Source organism: Heterocephalus glaber, unplaced genomic scaffold (genome assembly GCF_053883595.1).
Source record: "Heterocephalus glaber isolate CG9 unplaced genomic scaffold, H.glaber_assembly_v1.0 deba00001472, whole genome shotgun sequence".
NCBI classification, from domain to species: domain Eukaryota; kingdom Metazoa; phylum Chordata; class Mammalia; order Rodentia; family Bathyergidae; genus Heterocephalus; species Heterocephalus glaber.
In genome coordinates this window covers 44941421-44959913 of record NW_028258315.1, presented here as the reverse complement: position 1 = coordinate 44959913, position 18493 = coordinate 44941421, and the positions used below count along the sequence as shown (strand labels likewise).

Genomic DNA, 18493 nt, shown 5'->3' with positions numbered 1-18493 from the left:
TGGCTGTCTACAAGTCCAACAATGAGTGTCCTGGGTTGCTGCCTCACCCTACCTCCTCCTATTCTTCCACTGCCTTGAGACCTTCCAGGTATCAGGCATTGTGCACTACTGTTTTCACTTTACAGATGGCAAAACTGAGACCAGAGTACTTAAGTAACTTGAACAAGACTACACACAAGCTGACAAGGGACAGATTAAATATTCAAACCCAGGTTTCCCTGACTTCAAAGTGTCTTTTTCATTGAGTGACCCTTAAAAAAATCCACTATGCCTTTCCCAACTTGCTCATTTTCTGCCCTTTCCTGCAGTCTCTCCACTTCAAAATCCCTGGCCTTGCCTTCTCTACTTCTGACCTCCCAGCTGTGATTAGGTTCCCTTGAGCCTAATCTCTACCTTCTTCACTGCCAGTAACTTGGGAGCATTCTTTACCTCTTCAAACCTGAAAGTGACATGTTTTCCTGCCACTTCTATGAACAAGTCTGTGAGTCCCTGCCACCCCTATAAAACCTAGCTTTGTTTATGGTCCTCAGGCACTCACTGTCACTGCCTGTCCCCCAGCTTACCCTTTAACCTGCTGACTCCCTCCTCTCACCTTCCTGAGCCCTAAGGACCATTCATAGTCACTCTGGCCCTATTTCTTTTATGAGCCTCATCCAGGACTATAGACCCAATGGATCTTGCCTGTCTCTAAACTTTCCTTCTAACTATCAAATCCAGAGTAAGCTCAGCACTTGGCTGTTCCTTGATATCTGTGGTTGCCTGTGCAATGAAGAGGTGCATGGGACCTGGCCAAGTGTCTGCTAGATTTCTCTGCATCTAAATTTCTTTCTTCCCTATTCTAGCCCCTTAGAAGTGAGACTGGAAGTGCAGATGTGCATGGGGCTGATGAAAAGTCTGTGCTCAGCAGATGCTCAGGGACTGACTGCAAGCATCAAGCATCTGCTGAGACTCACGGTGGCTAGGTCTGATCTTTAGGGGCTCAGTGTGTTAAGACAAAACTGAACAAAAATAAAAAGGTTCTACCACCTCTAACATAGGAAGGCTACATCTACTGGTGTGCTGGGAGCAGTCCTCACAGGCAGGGTGTCCAGTGTGGTTTAAGGAGCCCCTTCACTCAGAAAGTAGTATAGGGTCTGAGGAGGGGAGGGGTAGGGCACTGTGAGGTGTCAGCAGCTTCATGGCATCACCACAGCCAGCCTCAAAGACTTTATCCTGCACAAGAAAGCCACAGGGAGCCCTTGGCAGGAGAGGGACATAGGCATCTATACCTCAGAGAAGTGTAGGAGATGGACCCCATGGAGGAACTAGACACAGGGTAACAGTGCCACAAACCTGATGCGTCAGTCCTAACATAGGTAAGAACTTGCACGGATGCAGTGAGACAGGCTGGGAAGAAGAGAGAAGCGGGGAGTTATTAAGCTGTCTGAGGTGTTAAACAAGGACTTGGGGCAGTTTAGAGGGAAGAGGGGCATTTTACTAGAAGGTAATGGAGGATGCAGACACGGTACTACTCCTCTCACCCAACCTACCCCTGTAAACCTAAACTTCCAGTATGGCCCACTGGCTCCTACCTGCAGCACTGGGATCTGGATGCACTGCACCCCAGTCACTGGAGCCAGGGCTGGTCGACCTCCGCTAGGCACTGTGAGGTTTCCACACATGCAACTGTTTCGGCTTGCATGGAAGTGAGGGCTCATCTTGTCACCTTTAATTTTTCCTTGAGTAGACTCCGAGGCTCCTAAAAAATAGATAAAAACTCAGCACATCCAAAATATAATCTCTTGGTCAGGCTCTTACCTTACTGAAAAAACACTACAGGGAAGACAGCTTTTTGGTTCACTGTCATTCTGCACAGCCTGATGGACTAAAACTTCAAGAGAAATGGCCATGAGGAAAGAGGTAAAAACAAATGAGTCATGAGGATTCTGCTTAAAAAATTTAAAAGACATATACATCTTCTTGTCAATCATCAGACCCATGTTGTCCATTTCTTAAGGACAGAGACCCTCCCTTGCCCCTCTAACTCCATCAGCTGCTGGCAGGCAGGAGACACAAGTACAACCAAGTGCAATTAGCCACATGGAGCAATAGAGTCAAGGAAGATATAGGAAGAAGGCATCCTGTCACATCTTCCTGTTGGGCAGTGCCAGATTCATGCTCAGCAACAGAGTAACCGGCTCCCAAATTCTTCAGACTGTTATTTTTTGTCCAGTTTCCTTTTCAAAGTCATTACTTAATTGGTTTTATAAATACATGTTTTTAAAAATTATTAAGTTCAAAGCAGAAAAAAGTACTAACACCCAGGAATAACCTAGGAGCATCAGAAAGCTCCTGGAGTCGGCAGAGAGCAGGTCACTGAGGAGTTCAATGGCTAAGCTCAAACCTTGGTCCATGGTGACCTTAGCCAAGTAAAACTGTGGGCCTCCATATCTCAACCTATAATATGGCAACAGTCCCCGACTCAGGTTTGGGGAGCACTAAGTACATATATGATAAGAAACTGGACCAATGACAAGCTCACATTAAATGCCAGAGGACTTTCAGTGTCATTACTGTTTTGTCCACACAGCCCTGTCTGGACATGTATCTATGAATGGCTGATAAAAGCCACTATGCAATGACTATCACACAAATTATTCAGAATAAAAAAATTTAATTTTGCTGCACTTAACAAAATAAAAACAAGTGAAATGGAAGTACTAAATTTCTGAAAGTTATTTTTCCTGGAAATTTCTAACTGAGCTAAAGTTAAAGGGAATAAGGAAAAGGCTGAGGCAGGAAAATCTAAGTTCAAGCCCAGACTGGGGCAACTTAGTGAGCACTTGTTGTAAAAAAGAAAGAAAGAAATATAAGTCTGGGGATGTAGTTCAATACAAAGACCCTGGGTTCAACCCCTAGTACTGCCAAAAAACAAAAAAACAAAAAAACAAAAAAACAACTCCTGTACCTCCTCTCCTCCCCAAAACCCATGAAGTTTGAGTCTACATTTAAGTTTTTTGTGGTTGTTCTGTTTCCATGTCAAATGAGTGGAGTTGACTCTGCTTCTTAAGGTGGATTTTTTTTTTCTCAAGGAAGTTTTAACTTTCTGAGCAGCATATGCTGAGAGCTGACCTGCTGGCCTCACTTCACAGGCCTACATCTCCTGCAGTGCCCTGTGTGCTGACAGTTTCCTACATTGGACGTCTGTAGCCTCTGTACTCAGCAGACAAAGCCTACTGAGTGTAAAGCTCTTGGTCTGACAGTGCCAGACATGTGCTGGACTGACTCTCCCTACACAGCTTGCTGCTTTCTTCCCAGGTGCCTAAAGGATCTCTTTGAAGTGCAAACACTAACAGACTGATCTGATGGTGATGGTGAGGGTAAGGGTTTGAGGGGTTTTTTAATGTGTGTAGCACCGGGGATTGAACTAGGACCTCTCCATAGGTCAGCACTTTACCAATGAGCCACATCCCCAACACTTTTTGAATTTTGAGAAAGGGTCTCACTGAATTGCCCAGGCTGGCCTTGAACTTGTGATCTTCCTGCCTCAGCCTCTTGAGTAGCTAGGATTAGTTGTGCATCACTGTGCCCACTGAGGTCCCATTCCTGGGGTGCACAGATTCAGCTATCCCTCACAGGGAGATAGGGACCTGTTACATTTTAAAATATATCCTTTTTGCTCATCTGCAGCCAGATGATCTCTGACTGTTCTTTGTGTCTAGTTTCTCCTTTCTAATTGCTCTACTTATTCTCATATTGCAGAGTAGGGCTGTGGCTAGGTCAAAGCAAAACAGACACTCAGGGCCTCTAAACAGTGAGATATTTCTTATCAATTCTAATTCTCATTGAATTTATGTACTATTCCACTCAGTTCCAGAATTATCCATGAATGTTTTTTATGCTATGAAGTCTAGCGTATTTCTTTGCAACAGAAATATGGGCATAAATTGAAATTAAAATTTCTAGTCTGGGAGAATTAAAAGAGTACCACTGTAATTATTAGTAATGAAAAATAAAATATTAAAAATTTCAATAGTTATGATACTAAAAGTAAAGTTGTACTGAAAATGCATCTTAAGAAGAATGGGAGGTGGACATGGTAGTGCACACCTGTAATACCAGCAATCTAGGAGGCTGAGGAAGATAACAAGTTTGAGCCCAGCTTGAGCATCTTAGCTAATTAGCTGGTGAGACCCTGTCTCAAAAAGAAGAAAAGACTTGGGGATGTAGCTCAGTGTAAAGGCCCTGGGTTCAATCGTCAGTACTACCCAAAACAAACAAACAAAAAAATGGAAGTAACTGTTTTTCCCCAGTTAAAGTCACATATTTGTATTTAAACATTACTGTGAGAATTTGACATGGTCAGCAGGTACTTCTGCCAATTAAAAACATTTTTAAATGAAAGGTACATATGCTTTAAATATAACTTCATACAACTTTGCAGCTGTAGATTAAACTCTCTGAATTTAGGGACGTGTCTGCCAGGAAGTCCAAGAGGGAATGCCAGTCTTTTTTTTTTTTTTTTTAGACAAGGTCTTGCTATGTAGTTCAGACTAGCCTTAGCCCAGGCTGGCCTCAAACTCGTGGTGATCCTCCTGCCTCAGCCTCCGGAGTGCTGGGATTACAGGTATACACCACCACGTCCAGTCTTTAAGGCCAGAACTGTCACAATATGCTTATCATTACACTTTTCCTTTATACTTAATGAAAGACAAGGGCATACTCTGCTAGAAAACTAGTAACTAGACTATGATGCTATTTTTGTTAAAAGGATGTAAAGGCACTGATTTTATGACAGAAAATAAGATGGACTCTTGCCAGAATATTTCATGATCTGTGATAAGCTAAATTAGTTTCAACTTCTGTATAAGTATACAATTCTCTCTAATCTGTACATTTAATTTAGTGTCTCTGGGAGTACTACAGATACCACAGGTACCTTTAGAAGAATCGCTACTACTAATGTGTCTTGCTTTAGCCATCAGAAGATCTTCCCGCCCCCCCCCCCGCCCCCGCCAGTTAACAACTTGTCCCAGGAATAAATCAACACCTGACAAGAACTGCCTATGCTTATACATGAAAGGCTGTTTTGTTAAAAGGCAATAGATTCTTTGACAACAGTGGAAGATTGGAAAAAACTTTACATGAAAACTGTCAACATCCTTATGGTCTTCTCTATAATCTATCTCATTTCAGAACCTCTCAGCATCCACCTTAGAAAAATTCTGCACACAAGAGGGTAGGTTTGCCACAGAGCCTCATGGAAGTTTTGATGCCTGTATTAATCTGTAAGAGACACTTCCCTGAAAACTGTATTTTGAACTGTCCCTGGCTTTGGTGTTCTGGAAGATTATTTTGTTTTTATGCACATCGTTGGGCAATGCACAGGGTAAAATTCTGGCTAAGAGGTATTTTTCCAGAAAGAAGATGGGCACTGGTAAAGGAAAGGTGGAAAAAAGAACGTGGAGAACAGCCAGTTTAAAGGTACATTCTCAAATGAATCAAACTTTAGGAAAGAAAGATCATGCATGGAAGATGCCAACCGAAAAGTTAATCCCCTTCCAAGGTTTTCTCATAACCCACAGAAACTGGGCCCTAGGCTGCTCACAGACACCATAATTCTGAGAGAAGACAGAGCGAGGAGAGGAGGCTGTCTATAAGGCCTGACAGGAAAACATACCTTTGCTTGTGATAGTCCTCAGAGCAGACACTCTGCTCTATTTTTTGGTAATGGATCATGAACATTTAAAATGGCTAAAATAAGTATGATTATGTAGAGATGCTAAAGCATACAGTTTCCACATTGAAATCTCAGTGACCATACCTTCTTGGGTCCTTACTAGTAAAGGGTGCTATAGCATTAAAGTAAGAAAAATAAAATTTTTTCCTCACTGTGAAATCCTCAAACTCTTACTGGTCTAAATTTTGTTTTAGAATTCTTGGGCTTTATACAAAATGCTTATCGTGCTGGAGAACTTCCAGGAGTGAGTGAGGAGAGGAAAGCAGTGTAAATCCAACTAGTAAGCAACCTCCTGAAAAAAAGGAAGGAGATCTATAAAGTTAATTTTATGTATTAAACAGGAAAGTGGTGAACAGGCCAGTTTCAAGAGCTGGATGACCTAGCCATGCACCTTTGGCCTCCCAGACTTGCTGTGAACTGAGGTGGCAAAACCCCACCTTCACTTTGCTGGGCAAGTATGAGAATTAAGTGAGGCTGAGAGAACAGAGCCTGGCTACCACAATGTGCCCCCTTCACACTTGGCAGCACCACTACAGTGACAGCTACAGAAATTGGAAGGCAGGTCACTAACAGCTCAGGTATACTGAGAATGACCTGCAGTAACCAAGGCTGGGCTTCAAAGGTGCTCTGTCATCTCTCTCCTCCTTGCCACTGCTTCAGAAAATTCTTGCTAGCTCTGGGGTCACACAGACTATCTCTGTTGGGAATGTTCATGTGAGTCACAGAAAACAGCACAAGATCTCAGTGAACATTTTTCCAATTCTCTGAAGGACTTGAGAGCTGACTAGTACACAAAACGGATGCCAGAGGACAGTGGGGCGTAACTCTCACAGTACCTGATATGGTTAGACCTATAGAGTTACTGTTTTAAAACCATTATATGCAATTCTACTTACAGGGAAAAAGTCATGTTAATAACAAAGAGCAAATTAAAATGTGCCTCATTTTTAAAAGAACAAGTCCTAAGTGTAGGGAAATGTTTAACATGGAAATATTAGTAGTTTTCTCTGGGTAGTAGAACTGCAAGGGTAAGTCCATAAGGAATTCACATTTTATTTTTTCCAGAAAACAAACTAACATGACAAGTCCCATGTGTGTTGAACGCTCACCCTTTGTTAAACCAAGTGTTTACTCAAGCCATCACATTCTCGATTCCAGGTAATTGGAGCCACTTTAAACCAGGCTCCTCACCCTTCCTGGGTTGGTATTATTCTTCCAGATGAACTTAAAATTGACAAGTGTTTTTTTTTCCTTTAAGCTCCTTTGGAATTTTAAAGGAACTGAATCAAACATGTAAATTAACAAGAATTGAGCATTTCTCACCAAGTATATGACAGGCCTTACTCAGACCTTATCTGCACCCAGCAGATTTGCCATTAATAAGCCTGAGATGTTTTATTTATGAGCGACACCCATTTTTCATTATCTTTTTATTATTTTTGATTATCCTAACAGAAAAGCTACTAATTTTATATACGTAAATATGTATTGTACAATTAGCTACCAATTGATCTTTCTTGTTACTGAATATGTGCCTTGATTCCTATGGATTTTCTAAGCCCAATAATCACATCATCATTAAGTAAGCACCACTTCCTCCAGAGGTATTCTTCTCTATAAATCTTCCATGAAAGCGTCAAATATTGTGTTGTTGGTTTGCTTGCTTTTTCCTCTGGTTTCAGTGGGATTGCCTCTACCAACCTCACTGAAGATGAATGTTGCTATTAGGGAAATCTTCTGGATTTTCAGTAAAGTTGATGATGTTTTAAAAATCAACATCAGGCCATACATGTTATTAACTGCCTAGTTTGGTATGTGTGAAGATAATGTGTTCTCCTTTGGGCCTCAATGAGGCCAATTGTGCTGATAGGCTGTCTAACCCTGAGCTACTTGGATCCTTGGGTTAGTCTCATTCACCTAGAGTTAATATGCTAATACTGTACCTCATTTAGGATGTTCACACCCACTTCACCTGTGATAGGGGACTCAGCCTTCTTTTTTTGTTGTTGTTTTTTTTTTTTTTTTTTTTTGGTACCAGGGAAGGAACTAGGGACCTTGCGCTTGCGAGGCAGGCACCGTAACCGCTGAGCTAAATCCCCAGCCCGAGACTCAGCCTTCTTGTGTACCAAATGGCTGACAGGCTCAGGAACAATTCTGGGGCTAGTCTGCTTTGGGTTCAACTTCTGACCTTATTCCCACTAGTTATGTATCCTTGCATCAGTTATTTTCTCCATCCTTCCAGCTCCTCATCCAGAAAATGGGGACATCAAAGCTGCAGTAAGGATTAAAGGGAGTAACAAACACAAGGGGCCTAGAACCATGCCAGGCACAGAGCAGGCCATATTATACCTCCATTAGGTTTTAGTAATAGGGGCATGCTAGCCTTGTGCACTAAATTTAATAGTTTCTGTTTGAAACATGTTTAATGATTAGTATTTATGGATGTTTTATGGCTTGCTTAGCAAGTATTTCCTGCATCTTCACATGTGCTGTCACTGTACCACTATGGTGATGGCTGCCATAGAGCTCAGGATGGCTGACTTGTACTCTAAGGATATGTATGTTTTCTAGCAACACGTAGGTAAAACTTATCATTAAAATGTAATGGTGAAGGGTTGATGAAGTAGTGCTGGGGACATCGTTCCCAGCAGGGAAGCAGAATAAGAAAAGCCCTAAAAATAAAAAGAAACCAAGGAGAGAATGAGATCATAGGACTGACAAAGACCTATTACATGCTTGGTCCAGGGCAGGACAGTTCCCAACTGAAGGCTCACATCCATCACTATGGCAGAAGTTCAGTATCACCAACCATCTTTCTCTGCTTCAGAAGTCCTCCCATTATGCCAATAATAGAAGACACTGACTCAAAAAGCTGTTTATAGCTGAGGAATGCATCTGAATCACTCTGGGCACTCTAGACATCCCAGCCAGACCTTTGAGCAGAGTTGGAGGTACACTAAGGATACTCAGGTATCACAGCAGGAAGCCACCACCAGTTTCAGGGCTGAAGGTGCTGGGGAGGGGTGCTGCCATCAACCTAGAAGAGGGACAGTACATGGAGCCAGAACTACAGCAGGAACCACAGTAGAAACAGCTATTGTTACAAAACTCCAAAGCAGAGAGTAAGCAAGATTGCTTCTCTGTACACCTCTGCCTAATTTCTGCCAAGAGTTGGATAGCCAAAACTGGCTTGAAGTATTAATGGTGGAGCCTAGGGTGTTTCCAAGGACATGAAGTCACATGGTCATAACTGGTACCGCCAGGCAGAGCAAGTCATTGTTCACATGGAAGTATGAGCAGAGCTGCTGGGGCAACTGAGATAAAGGCACCGTACATAACGATTCAGGACTCCTAGAGCACAGTGTAGGGCAGAGTGATATAGAACAGGGCTCCAGAAGACAGCCACGGACAAAGTGTGAGCCTGGGCTGAGAGTTCTGACTGAGAGGTCACTGGTTCCTAAATCATACACACAAAGCCCTGCCAGCATTTCCCTTATTTTGCTCCAAGAATAAGTTATGTGAATATACAGAAGCAGATATGAACAGAATATGTTTAGACCTATCCCACAATCTTTTAGTCCCCACTAGGCTATTTTACAAGAATTCCTGCATGTAAGCCTGACAATCACTCTAGAAAGCCAGGTCCCATTACTGTCCCCATATTACAGAAGGGAAAGACAAGCTACCTCTGGTCATTGAAGGTATAGAAGCCAGGGAGGGTCACATTCCAACTCTGGACCTGGTGCTCCAAATCAACACAGGGTCCTCCCTGGATATATGAATTGTCTCTTCAGCTAAATGTGTTTGGTAATGTTGACTCCATTTTTATATTGAGAGGTTTCCTTCTTCCAAAGGTTGGGAACCTGCCACTGAGGACTAGAGGTCATTGAGGGATTGCAGGGCCAGACTTTAACCTTTAGCTATCTCATAGGCAGGGAAACTGGAGGGTACATGCCATAAGGTAGACCTGCAGAAAGAATATGCCATATAGACAAGGGAACTAGTGGTACATGCTTCCAGTAGGGAAGCAAGAAACATTAAAGGCCTCAAAGTAAAGAGAAATCAAGGAGAGAATGAGACCATAGGACTGACAGGTCCTATTATTTGCTTGGTCCAGGGCAGGACAGTTCCTAACTGAAGGCTCACATTCACCACTGTGGAAGTTCGGTACCACCAACCATCTTTCTCTCAGAATACCTCCAATTATGCTAGCTCTCAAAACCAAAGCTGTACTCAAGGAATAGAAAGGACTTTGGGCCTGGAATAGGTGATGAGCAGACCCTGAAAAGAGGCCCAAGTTAACTTAACAGGAAATGTCCTGTGGAAAGGAAACATTTGACTGCTCTCACAGGCAAAAGCTGAGCTCTGTCCTTGGACACACGAGGGAGCAGCAGTGCAGACAGAACCATGACAGTCATCTAGGCTAAAAGCATCCTGCAGCTAACAGAGACAAGACTAGAATGGCCCTTATCTGGTGATAGTGCAACAGTCTCTACTCTGCTTTTCTCTCTGCCTAGAGCTGTCCTTGTCATAGGCCATGTCTGCCCCAGGTGTGTGCACAGAGCCCAGGGTAACAAAGCCCCTGGAACCAAAAGATGCCCCATCCAAATCCTAACCCACCTGGGATGCTTCATGATATTCAAGTCTACTACACAGGAGCTATGTGAATATTACTTGAAAGAAGAGTGACAACCTTGGAATTCCCTGGTTAATGGACAGACACTACCCTCCCCTTACTTCCTTCCATTTCCCTTCAAGGTGGTTCCTTTGTTTCTATAACAGCACTGACAGTAGGGGAGGAAACCTGTGACTCAGAAGCCCTAAGTTTTTGTTTGTTTTGTTTTGTTTAGGGGAAGGCAGTACTAGGGCATAAGGTGGGTGGGGTGAGACAGATCTAAGCCAGGGTCTTTTAAATGCCAGGCAACCGCTCTATCACCAGCTACATTCCCAACCTCCAAAATTTTTACTATAAAGATTAGATTACTGGCTTAATTTCAAGGTTCAATTCAACTCAATTATTCATGAAAACATTTCAGCATAGTCAGCTCATCCTGCGGTCCACAAGTTACAGCTTCACTGGGCTCAAAAGGGCACTCCAGTTCTACTAAGCCACATGGGTGGGAGGCACACCCTGGCTTCTCCCCCACTGCCTCTTTGGGAAGGGACCACATGTCTCTTTTTCCGAGTGTGTGGAGGGGACATCCTAGGAGGAACAGCTGCTCTATTGGTCACCACTTAAATGGCAGTTTTAATATTAAGATTTTAATTAGAATAAATTTATTCTCAAATACAAAAAATAGAAATGATCATTACAAAATATTCACAACCTTATCACTTAGAAAAAAAGCACTACCTGTTCATGGTTATGTCCTACCATTTTGTTTCTATGCAAATATACGTACAAACATATCTTTCAACACGTTCAGCTTTTCTTACAAACAAGGACTTAATCAAAACATGTACAAAGTGTGCAGCTTTATTGATGGACATTTCAGTTATAAATATTTCATTATAAACTATAAACAGTTCTAAAAAGAACAACAACTCGTTCATGGTAAATCTGAGCATTTCTATAAACTAAAGTCCAAAGACATAATTGCAAGGTTAAACATTTTTGCCGTCGTTCTTGGAAACATCACCAAATGATCCTCCAGAAATGTCAGGCTGTGTCCACAGACATTCCCTATGTACCTGTGTCAGCCCTGGGTATCCATCTGTCTGGGGAGCAGATGCTCTCTCCTCCTGCCTGTTCGCTGTCTTCTGAGAGTACTTGCGCATATCCTCACTTGCCTTTGCATAGGGGCATTCATTCATCTTTCTCATCACCTTCAGTGTTCTGATCTGATGCTGTTTCTTGTCAAACCTGTGTCAACAAGACACACTCAAGTGGCCTGTTCCTTGGGCATCTGTGATCCTTTGGGGCATGCCCACCCTGCCTCTGTGGGAAGGGAAGAGCAGGATCCATCCCCAGCTTGCCTCTGTGATGCTGGAAAATTAACCTCTGGGCTTCAGTGGCCCAAATGCAGAAAGCTCTCTAAGAATGGTATCTACTTTGTAGGGTTACTGTGGGTCACATACAGCACAAAGAAGTAAATGTTGGCTATCATTCACCCTTTCATGCTTTTAAAAAACCTCAACCTTTTATCTTCGTTTCTGTAAGAAATTTTCATATTTTCCCACCAAAGACTAGCTTTCATTTTTGATAATTTGAAGGGCCACCTTTCCCACATACAAAGATGAACCTGGTCCTTGATCTGTTTCTTATGGTGTGCAGGCTTCACTCAAGTGGCACTAACATTCTTGCCCTGTTTGAGTTGTGGGTGTGTGGTATCTCTTACCAACTATATAGTACAAGGCCTCCAAGTCATTTTCTCCACATTTCCCTGAGCATTCCTGCCCATGGGTTCTTACAGTTGCTCTGAAACATCCTTGGACTTTCAAATGAAAATGCATTACAACACTGTAGGAAGAGATGGCAGGTCTGTAAAAGACTGCCTCATATGACACACATTTCAGCAAATCCTGTGGGCTTTACTTTCAAAAGAGGTCCAGAATTCCTCCTACTGTTTCTGCTGGGTGATGATAAAAAACCTCTAACTACTCCCCTTGCTTCCTTTTGTGCCACCTATTATTTTCCAAAGAGCAACTGGACTGACCCTTTTAAAAATATCACATCCCTTTTCCAATTATACTCTGGAGTTTTTCACTTAAACTCAAGAGTGAAAGCCAGACTTGTGATAATGGCCTATAATACCCTAAACAACTGAGGCTCCTCAGCTCTCTGGCTTTCTAAAATTTTCCCTTGGTCAAGTCCATCTTAGGAACAATGGCCTCCTAACTCCCCTCTGGATGGGCCAAGCACATGCCAGCCTCAGGCCCCCTTCCTAGACTATTTATTCTGTTGGGGCCAAGGCAGATGTCTTCCTGGATCCATCCCTGTGGCTCTCCTCACCTACTTCTTCTGTTATCACCTTTGCTGAGCCTCTGTTTCCTCTAATTAAAACTGTAACTTCTCACATACCTCTTTCTTGGTTTTGTCTTCATCACATTACTTGGTTCATTCAGTCTTTGTTCATCTGATAGTTCTACCTTGACCCCTCAACAGATTGCAAACAGGTGTCTGTGTTATTCACCATCTTTCCCTGTTTTATGGAGGGGAGGCAGTCACCCCACCAGGGAGCAGTAAAATATTTGTCAACTTCACTTAGTCCCTGTCCACTTGGGAAATTTCCTCTTGTAGAGCCTTTAATTTTTATTGAACAAGGTATCTTCTCCATTGTATTTCCTGACTGGCTACTGGTACCATGTAAGAAACTACAGCTGGTAAACATTTATTTTATAATGGGCCACTACATATCTTTTAAGTTTTACTAATTTTTCAGTTGATTTTTTGGGGTTTTCCAAACAACAGCCAAATCATCTCCAAATTATCTGTATCATCCCTATGATACTATCATATTTCTTCTTGCTTTATTTCAATAGTAAGAACCTTCAGAAAAACAATAAAGTACCAAGGGCAACAATAGTAATAAAAACTTACTCCTGTATAATTCCGAGGTTCATGGAAATGCTTCTGGTAATTCACTTTAAGTATAATATTAGCTACTGGCTTGGGCTACCAAATTTTTATTTTATACTCTTGATTTTCATCAGGAACATCTGTCAATTTTTAAAAGAAAATACAAAATCTGTTGAGAAAATAAAGTTCTTCACTGATGTATGGACTAAGATAAGCCAATTAACAGAATTCTTGACATCATTTCATTCTATTTCATTCAACCTATTTGGTTGGATTAAATATACTGCCAGATCTAAGAGTGTTATATTTAGAACATTTCCATATATTTTCATAAGGCATCAGTCTGCAGCTCTCTTTTTGAACAGTCTCATTATCAAGTTTTTCATGGGAAGATTCCATCTTCCACAGAGCTCTGGGACAGCATTTACTGAACATATGCCTTGAAGAAATCAGTTTGTGTACCTATCTGCAAGTGTGAGCCTCTGTTATAGTAACTTCTTTCACAGTTATAAATCCTTCATAGTTTTATTTCAGACTAATGAAGGTTTCTGTTTTCCTAATAAATTATGCATTTCGTAAGAACTCCAATTTATTATCATACAGTTTATATGATATGTATTTGTGTTTCCCACTGTGCAATTTACTTATGCTTTCTCTTTCTTCTTGGTTAAACTACTAAAAAAGAAGAAGAAATTGACAGCCTGGGGGTTGTATCCACTTAAAGACATTTTATTTGGCCCACACCAAAAAAAGTTCTTTCAAATCTGAATAAGTGGTTACACATAAGCATCAAAGTCTGGATTTGATCCCCACCCCGCCCCTGCCCCCAGGGAATGAACTCAGGACCTTGTGCTTGCAAGGCAGGCAATGGTGCCACTGAGCTAAAGCCCTGGCCCTTGGATTTGATTCTTGTTGGATCTGTTCTTTTTTCATCTTACATAATAACTAATTCCACTTAGCTGGGGTTTTTTTTGGTACCGGGGATCGAACTCGGGTCCTTGCGCTTGCGCAGCAGACGGTGAAACCACTGAGCTAAATCCCCGGCCCTAGCTGTTTTTTCTTAATAAGAAGATATCTGCAACATATACTTGTACCTAGCTTCAGCCACCCCCTACATTTCATACACAATAACACAAAGTAATCATCAGCTTACATTCTGAGTGCTTAGGATTACTTTACGTGTATTTTTACCTCATTTAATTTCCACAAGAATCCTAAGTAGATGCTTTTAAAATTGCTTGCTCAAGAGTTGAGTTCAAACTTCCAACTAGATGGGCCGTCAGTATTTTCTGTTTTTGAAATTTGTTTTTATTTCTTCTTTTACCCAATAATTCAGTTGGTTTTCTTCTGTTTTCCAAGTAATTTTTACTTTGTAATTTATCATATTAGTCAGGAAATATAGTACTGCCAAGATTTTTTTTTTTTATACACTGTAACTATCCTCATGCCCTCATTTCTTCAGTTTAGCTTCTACAAACATCCCATGGCCATGGAATATTATCCATTAAATCAACTTCATTAATAAGGCTCTTTCACTGCATCATTTGTTGTTTGCTCTGCAAATGAGCAAAATCACTTGGCATACCATTAGGTTTTTTAATTCAGCCAATTCTCCTAGATTTAGTCAACTTTCCTGTTGGTTTTCACTTTATATTGTTTGCTAGTATAAATTTTCAAATACACATTTATATAAATGTTCACGAATCTTACAGCTCTTCTGTGGGTTATACATGAACAGAAACCAAAAAAGGGAAAATCCTTATTGTCCCAATTCTTTTTCTTTGAATTTTATACTTCTTATAACATTAACCCTTGCTTTTTCATTTGTTCTGGTTTAATCTTAATTTTAATCTTCCTAAATATTTCCACATAGGCTATGCCTCTTCTAAATACCATATAGCTGGGATTTTGGGTTTTGACATATCCAATCTTTGTATCTTGGTAGGGGAATCAGATATGGGTTTTTTTACTGTGACACAGGTACTCTGTTTTCTATCACAATGTGTCTTGCTGATCACTGTCTCTTTGGGTAAGTATCATGCCTATTTGTTTTCCCTGCCCTTAGAGAGCAGGAAGGTACACTGCCATTTATAGTTCTGAACTGTTTTTTCTTAACAGTAAGTATATTTTGCCATCAGTTTCAAGAATAAAAATTGACATTTCTCATATTTGAAAAAATTCTTGGGTTATTCTGATGGGAGAACCTCAACGTCTAAGAGAAACTGGCACTAATTTTATATTTCTACATTCTATGCCAACACAACAGAAAGTGTGTTGGATTTTAGATCCCATTATTTCAGACTGCACATTTTAAAGGATTAATGTGTACTTTGCTTCTGTGTTTAAATGACTTAATTCTACCAACAGTCCCAGTACATTGCAATTTCTCTGTTGCTGGACTTACTACAAGTTCATAATCCCTCAATCTTAAAACCCAAACAATTCCAAAACCTAAAAATATCACCAAAACTTGGTACCAACAATAATTCTGCAGCAAAATCAGACCTAAACTGACATGATGCTATTTATAGTTTTATTTGATTCCACTTAGATGAATATATTTTACCGAAAAGTACCAACAGAGTAACTAGGGATTTTAAGTAACAGTACTATGTACTGTATTACCTTTTCAAAATTGCAAATATTCTGAATTTAAAACACAGCTAGTTCAGGTTAATATACACAAATGTATTTCCCAACACTGGCCACTGAGAAAGCCTAGCCCAAGATACGCTGGGAATAAGCAAACCCAACATTCACATTTGGGTCTAAATACCATTATCCCATAAAAAGAACCAAGGCTCTAGAAAAGTTACAGATTCCAGAGCTAGGACAGGAGTAATACAAGATGAATCTAATGGTGTCGGAAAGTAAGAAAGTGCTTTAAAAAAATATGTTGAAAGGCATAAGAATCTGATTGCAGCTCCTAAAGGCCAAAATTGGAACAGTCAGAGCAATAAAATAAATGCTATTATTGCTCAAAAGTCTATTTTAAAATTTATTTATTTATTTTGGTGTCACTGAGACTGAACTGAGCTATATCTCCAGCCCTATTTATTTATGAAGGTAGGGTCTCCTTATGTAGCTCAGGCTGACCTTGAACTCTATATTGCCCAGGCTGGCCTCAAACTCAGTGATCCTCTTGCATCAGTCTCCTGAGTGCTGAGATAGGCATGTGCCACCACATTCACCCTCCTTTGTTATGTTTTAGGTACAGGGTCTTGCTATGTCACTAAGTTACCCAGGCTCGATTCAAACTTTTGATCCTCCTGTCTCAGCCTCTGAGAGTACTGGGATTACAGGTATGCACCACTATGTGTGGTTTATAATCCTAAAGTAATCATAATGTAAGGAATAAAAGAAATGCCTTTATGTTCATATTGATGTTAATGAAATGAAAAAAAGAGAGATAAGAGAAGGCTCCTCCTTACAGAAGAATGCTAATGAATAAACACTTAAGAATGACATAAAAGAAAATCACCAGGGACAACACAGTAACAATACCTCAGGCAATATCCACTGGTAAGTGTGAAATCACTGCAATGTTTAAAAAGGAACAGGGTATCTGCAGGGCATGATAAAGGATTAATCCTACCCTAGCACGTGGAAGTGATCTGTAGGGCCCTGGAATGTCATTCCTGATAAGTGTGTCCTTGTTTTCCTGGGGCACTTGGGCCAGTCTGGACAGTTTTTCACTAACAATGGGACATACAGCAAAAGCTTTGGATTGTACAGTGACAACTCAACCTCTAAAAGGGCTGGAGTCTCAAATCAACCAGTCTACACAACTGAGATCCAATAGCAACCCTGTACAAGCCTTGAGTGAGGTTCCCTGGTTGGTAATGCTGTGTGTGTTGTCATGTGCTGGGCAAAGCTTGCACTGTCCACATTGCCTCAGGAAGACACTGTGAAGCTTTAGCTCAAAATTCTTGTGGATTCTGTCCTACGTCCTTTCCTAGCCTGGCTTTAACCTTTGTCCTCTCACTGCAATAAACCACAATGATTATGACAACAGCTTTTTGTGAGTTTTACCAGTTCTAGAGAATTACTAAATCTAGGTATGCTTAGGGCCTCTGAACTTTGCATATATTCTCAAAGTATCTACCTCAAGATATGTACTGATTACAAGGAATTAAAAAAAAGACATTTATAGTGAAAAAAGCTGACAGGCACCACCTTAAAGCCCAGTGATCATTGTCAACATGCTTGTACCTAAGGGTGATACAGTAGAGAGGGTCCCTCACTTCTAGCTCCAACAGACCCTTATACCCAGTTTGATCATGAGGAATGACATACATGCAGGGAAGGCCCACTGAGTGAAGGACTTGTCCTCAAGAGTATTATGACAGGCAAAAGAGGGTTGAGCCTCTAATACAAGCTGGAGAAGACAGAGACCTAAGAAGGACAGAACACATGCAGAAACCTAGACAGGCCTGGGACATAGAGGGGGTTGGAGTATGCCTGGTCTGTCAAAATCAAGTCTGTCATCAGCTCATAGCACTGAGACCATGGAAACTTTCAGCTTTGACAGATATCCCAGAATCTACTAGGGTGGAGAATGAGCATCACAGATGGGGACTCGAAGGTATAACAATATACACAGAACATCACCACTCATGGCAGCAAATTTTCTGTAAATGTGAAATTACAGCAAATAAAATGTCAGGGGAAAATCAGCTAACCACAAAGTATTAGAAAAGAGATTGTGGCCTTTATGTGGATTCCTTCCTCTCTCTATTTTTTTTTTTTTTTTTGAGACAAGGTCTCACTATGTAATTCAGGTTGGCCTCGATCTCACAGCAATCTTCCTGCCTCAGCCTCCCAAGTGCTGGGATTACAGGTGTGCGCCACCATACCCGGCTCCTTCCTCTCTTGATTGCATAGTTATTTCAAGAAGGACAGGCAGCAGAAGGTAAGTTTTCACCCTTATAGGGACATTTCCACATTCAAAGGGCAGAACCCTGGCAGGTACCATGTTCCATTTTATATAACAATTTATAATGTTTAAATTAATGAGTACATTTAAAATATTTTGATCACTATTGGAAAATGCAAAGAAACCAAGTCTTATTTGAAATCCAATAGGGAAAAAGATTCAAACATCCTGAATTTCTCATATGAACTATGCCTTAAAGGTAAAGAATTGAGAAGTTGCTTTTTACACAGTGCTGTAGCTAATAAACAACAACAACAACAACAACAACAACAACAAAACATGTGACAATTGAATTAAGAGTAGCATTTCTCTGCTATGC

General features: G+C 41.0%; 1 protein-coding gene across 8 annotated transcripts in view; it reads right to left on the bottom strand.

The window, feature by feature from the left end:
* The window catches only part of Zxdc (ZXD family zinc finger C), a 39016-nt gene that overhangs the window by 3568 nt on the left and 16955 nt on the right, over positions 1-18493 (bottom strand). For 3 of the 8 annotated variants that reach the window (XM_087181991.1, XM_087181993.1, XM_004854146.4), the window contains 2 exons: positions 1572-1738; positions 1333-1386 (listed from right to left, as the gene is read on the bottom strand). In XM_087181991.1, the coding sequence (XP_087038117.1) occupies positions 1333-1386; positions 1572-1738 (221 nt within the window). Of the gene's footprint in view, positions 1-1332; positions 1387-1571; positions 1739-10973; positions 13379-18493 lie in introns of those variants that run through there. The other 5 variants (XR_002398067.2, XR_002398068.2, XM_004854147.4 and 2 more) reach the window with 5 other exon arrangements.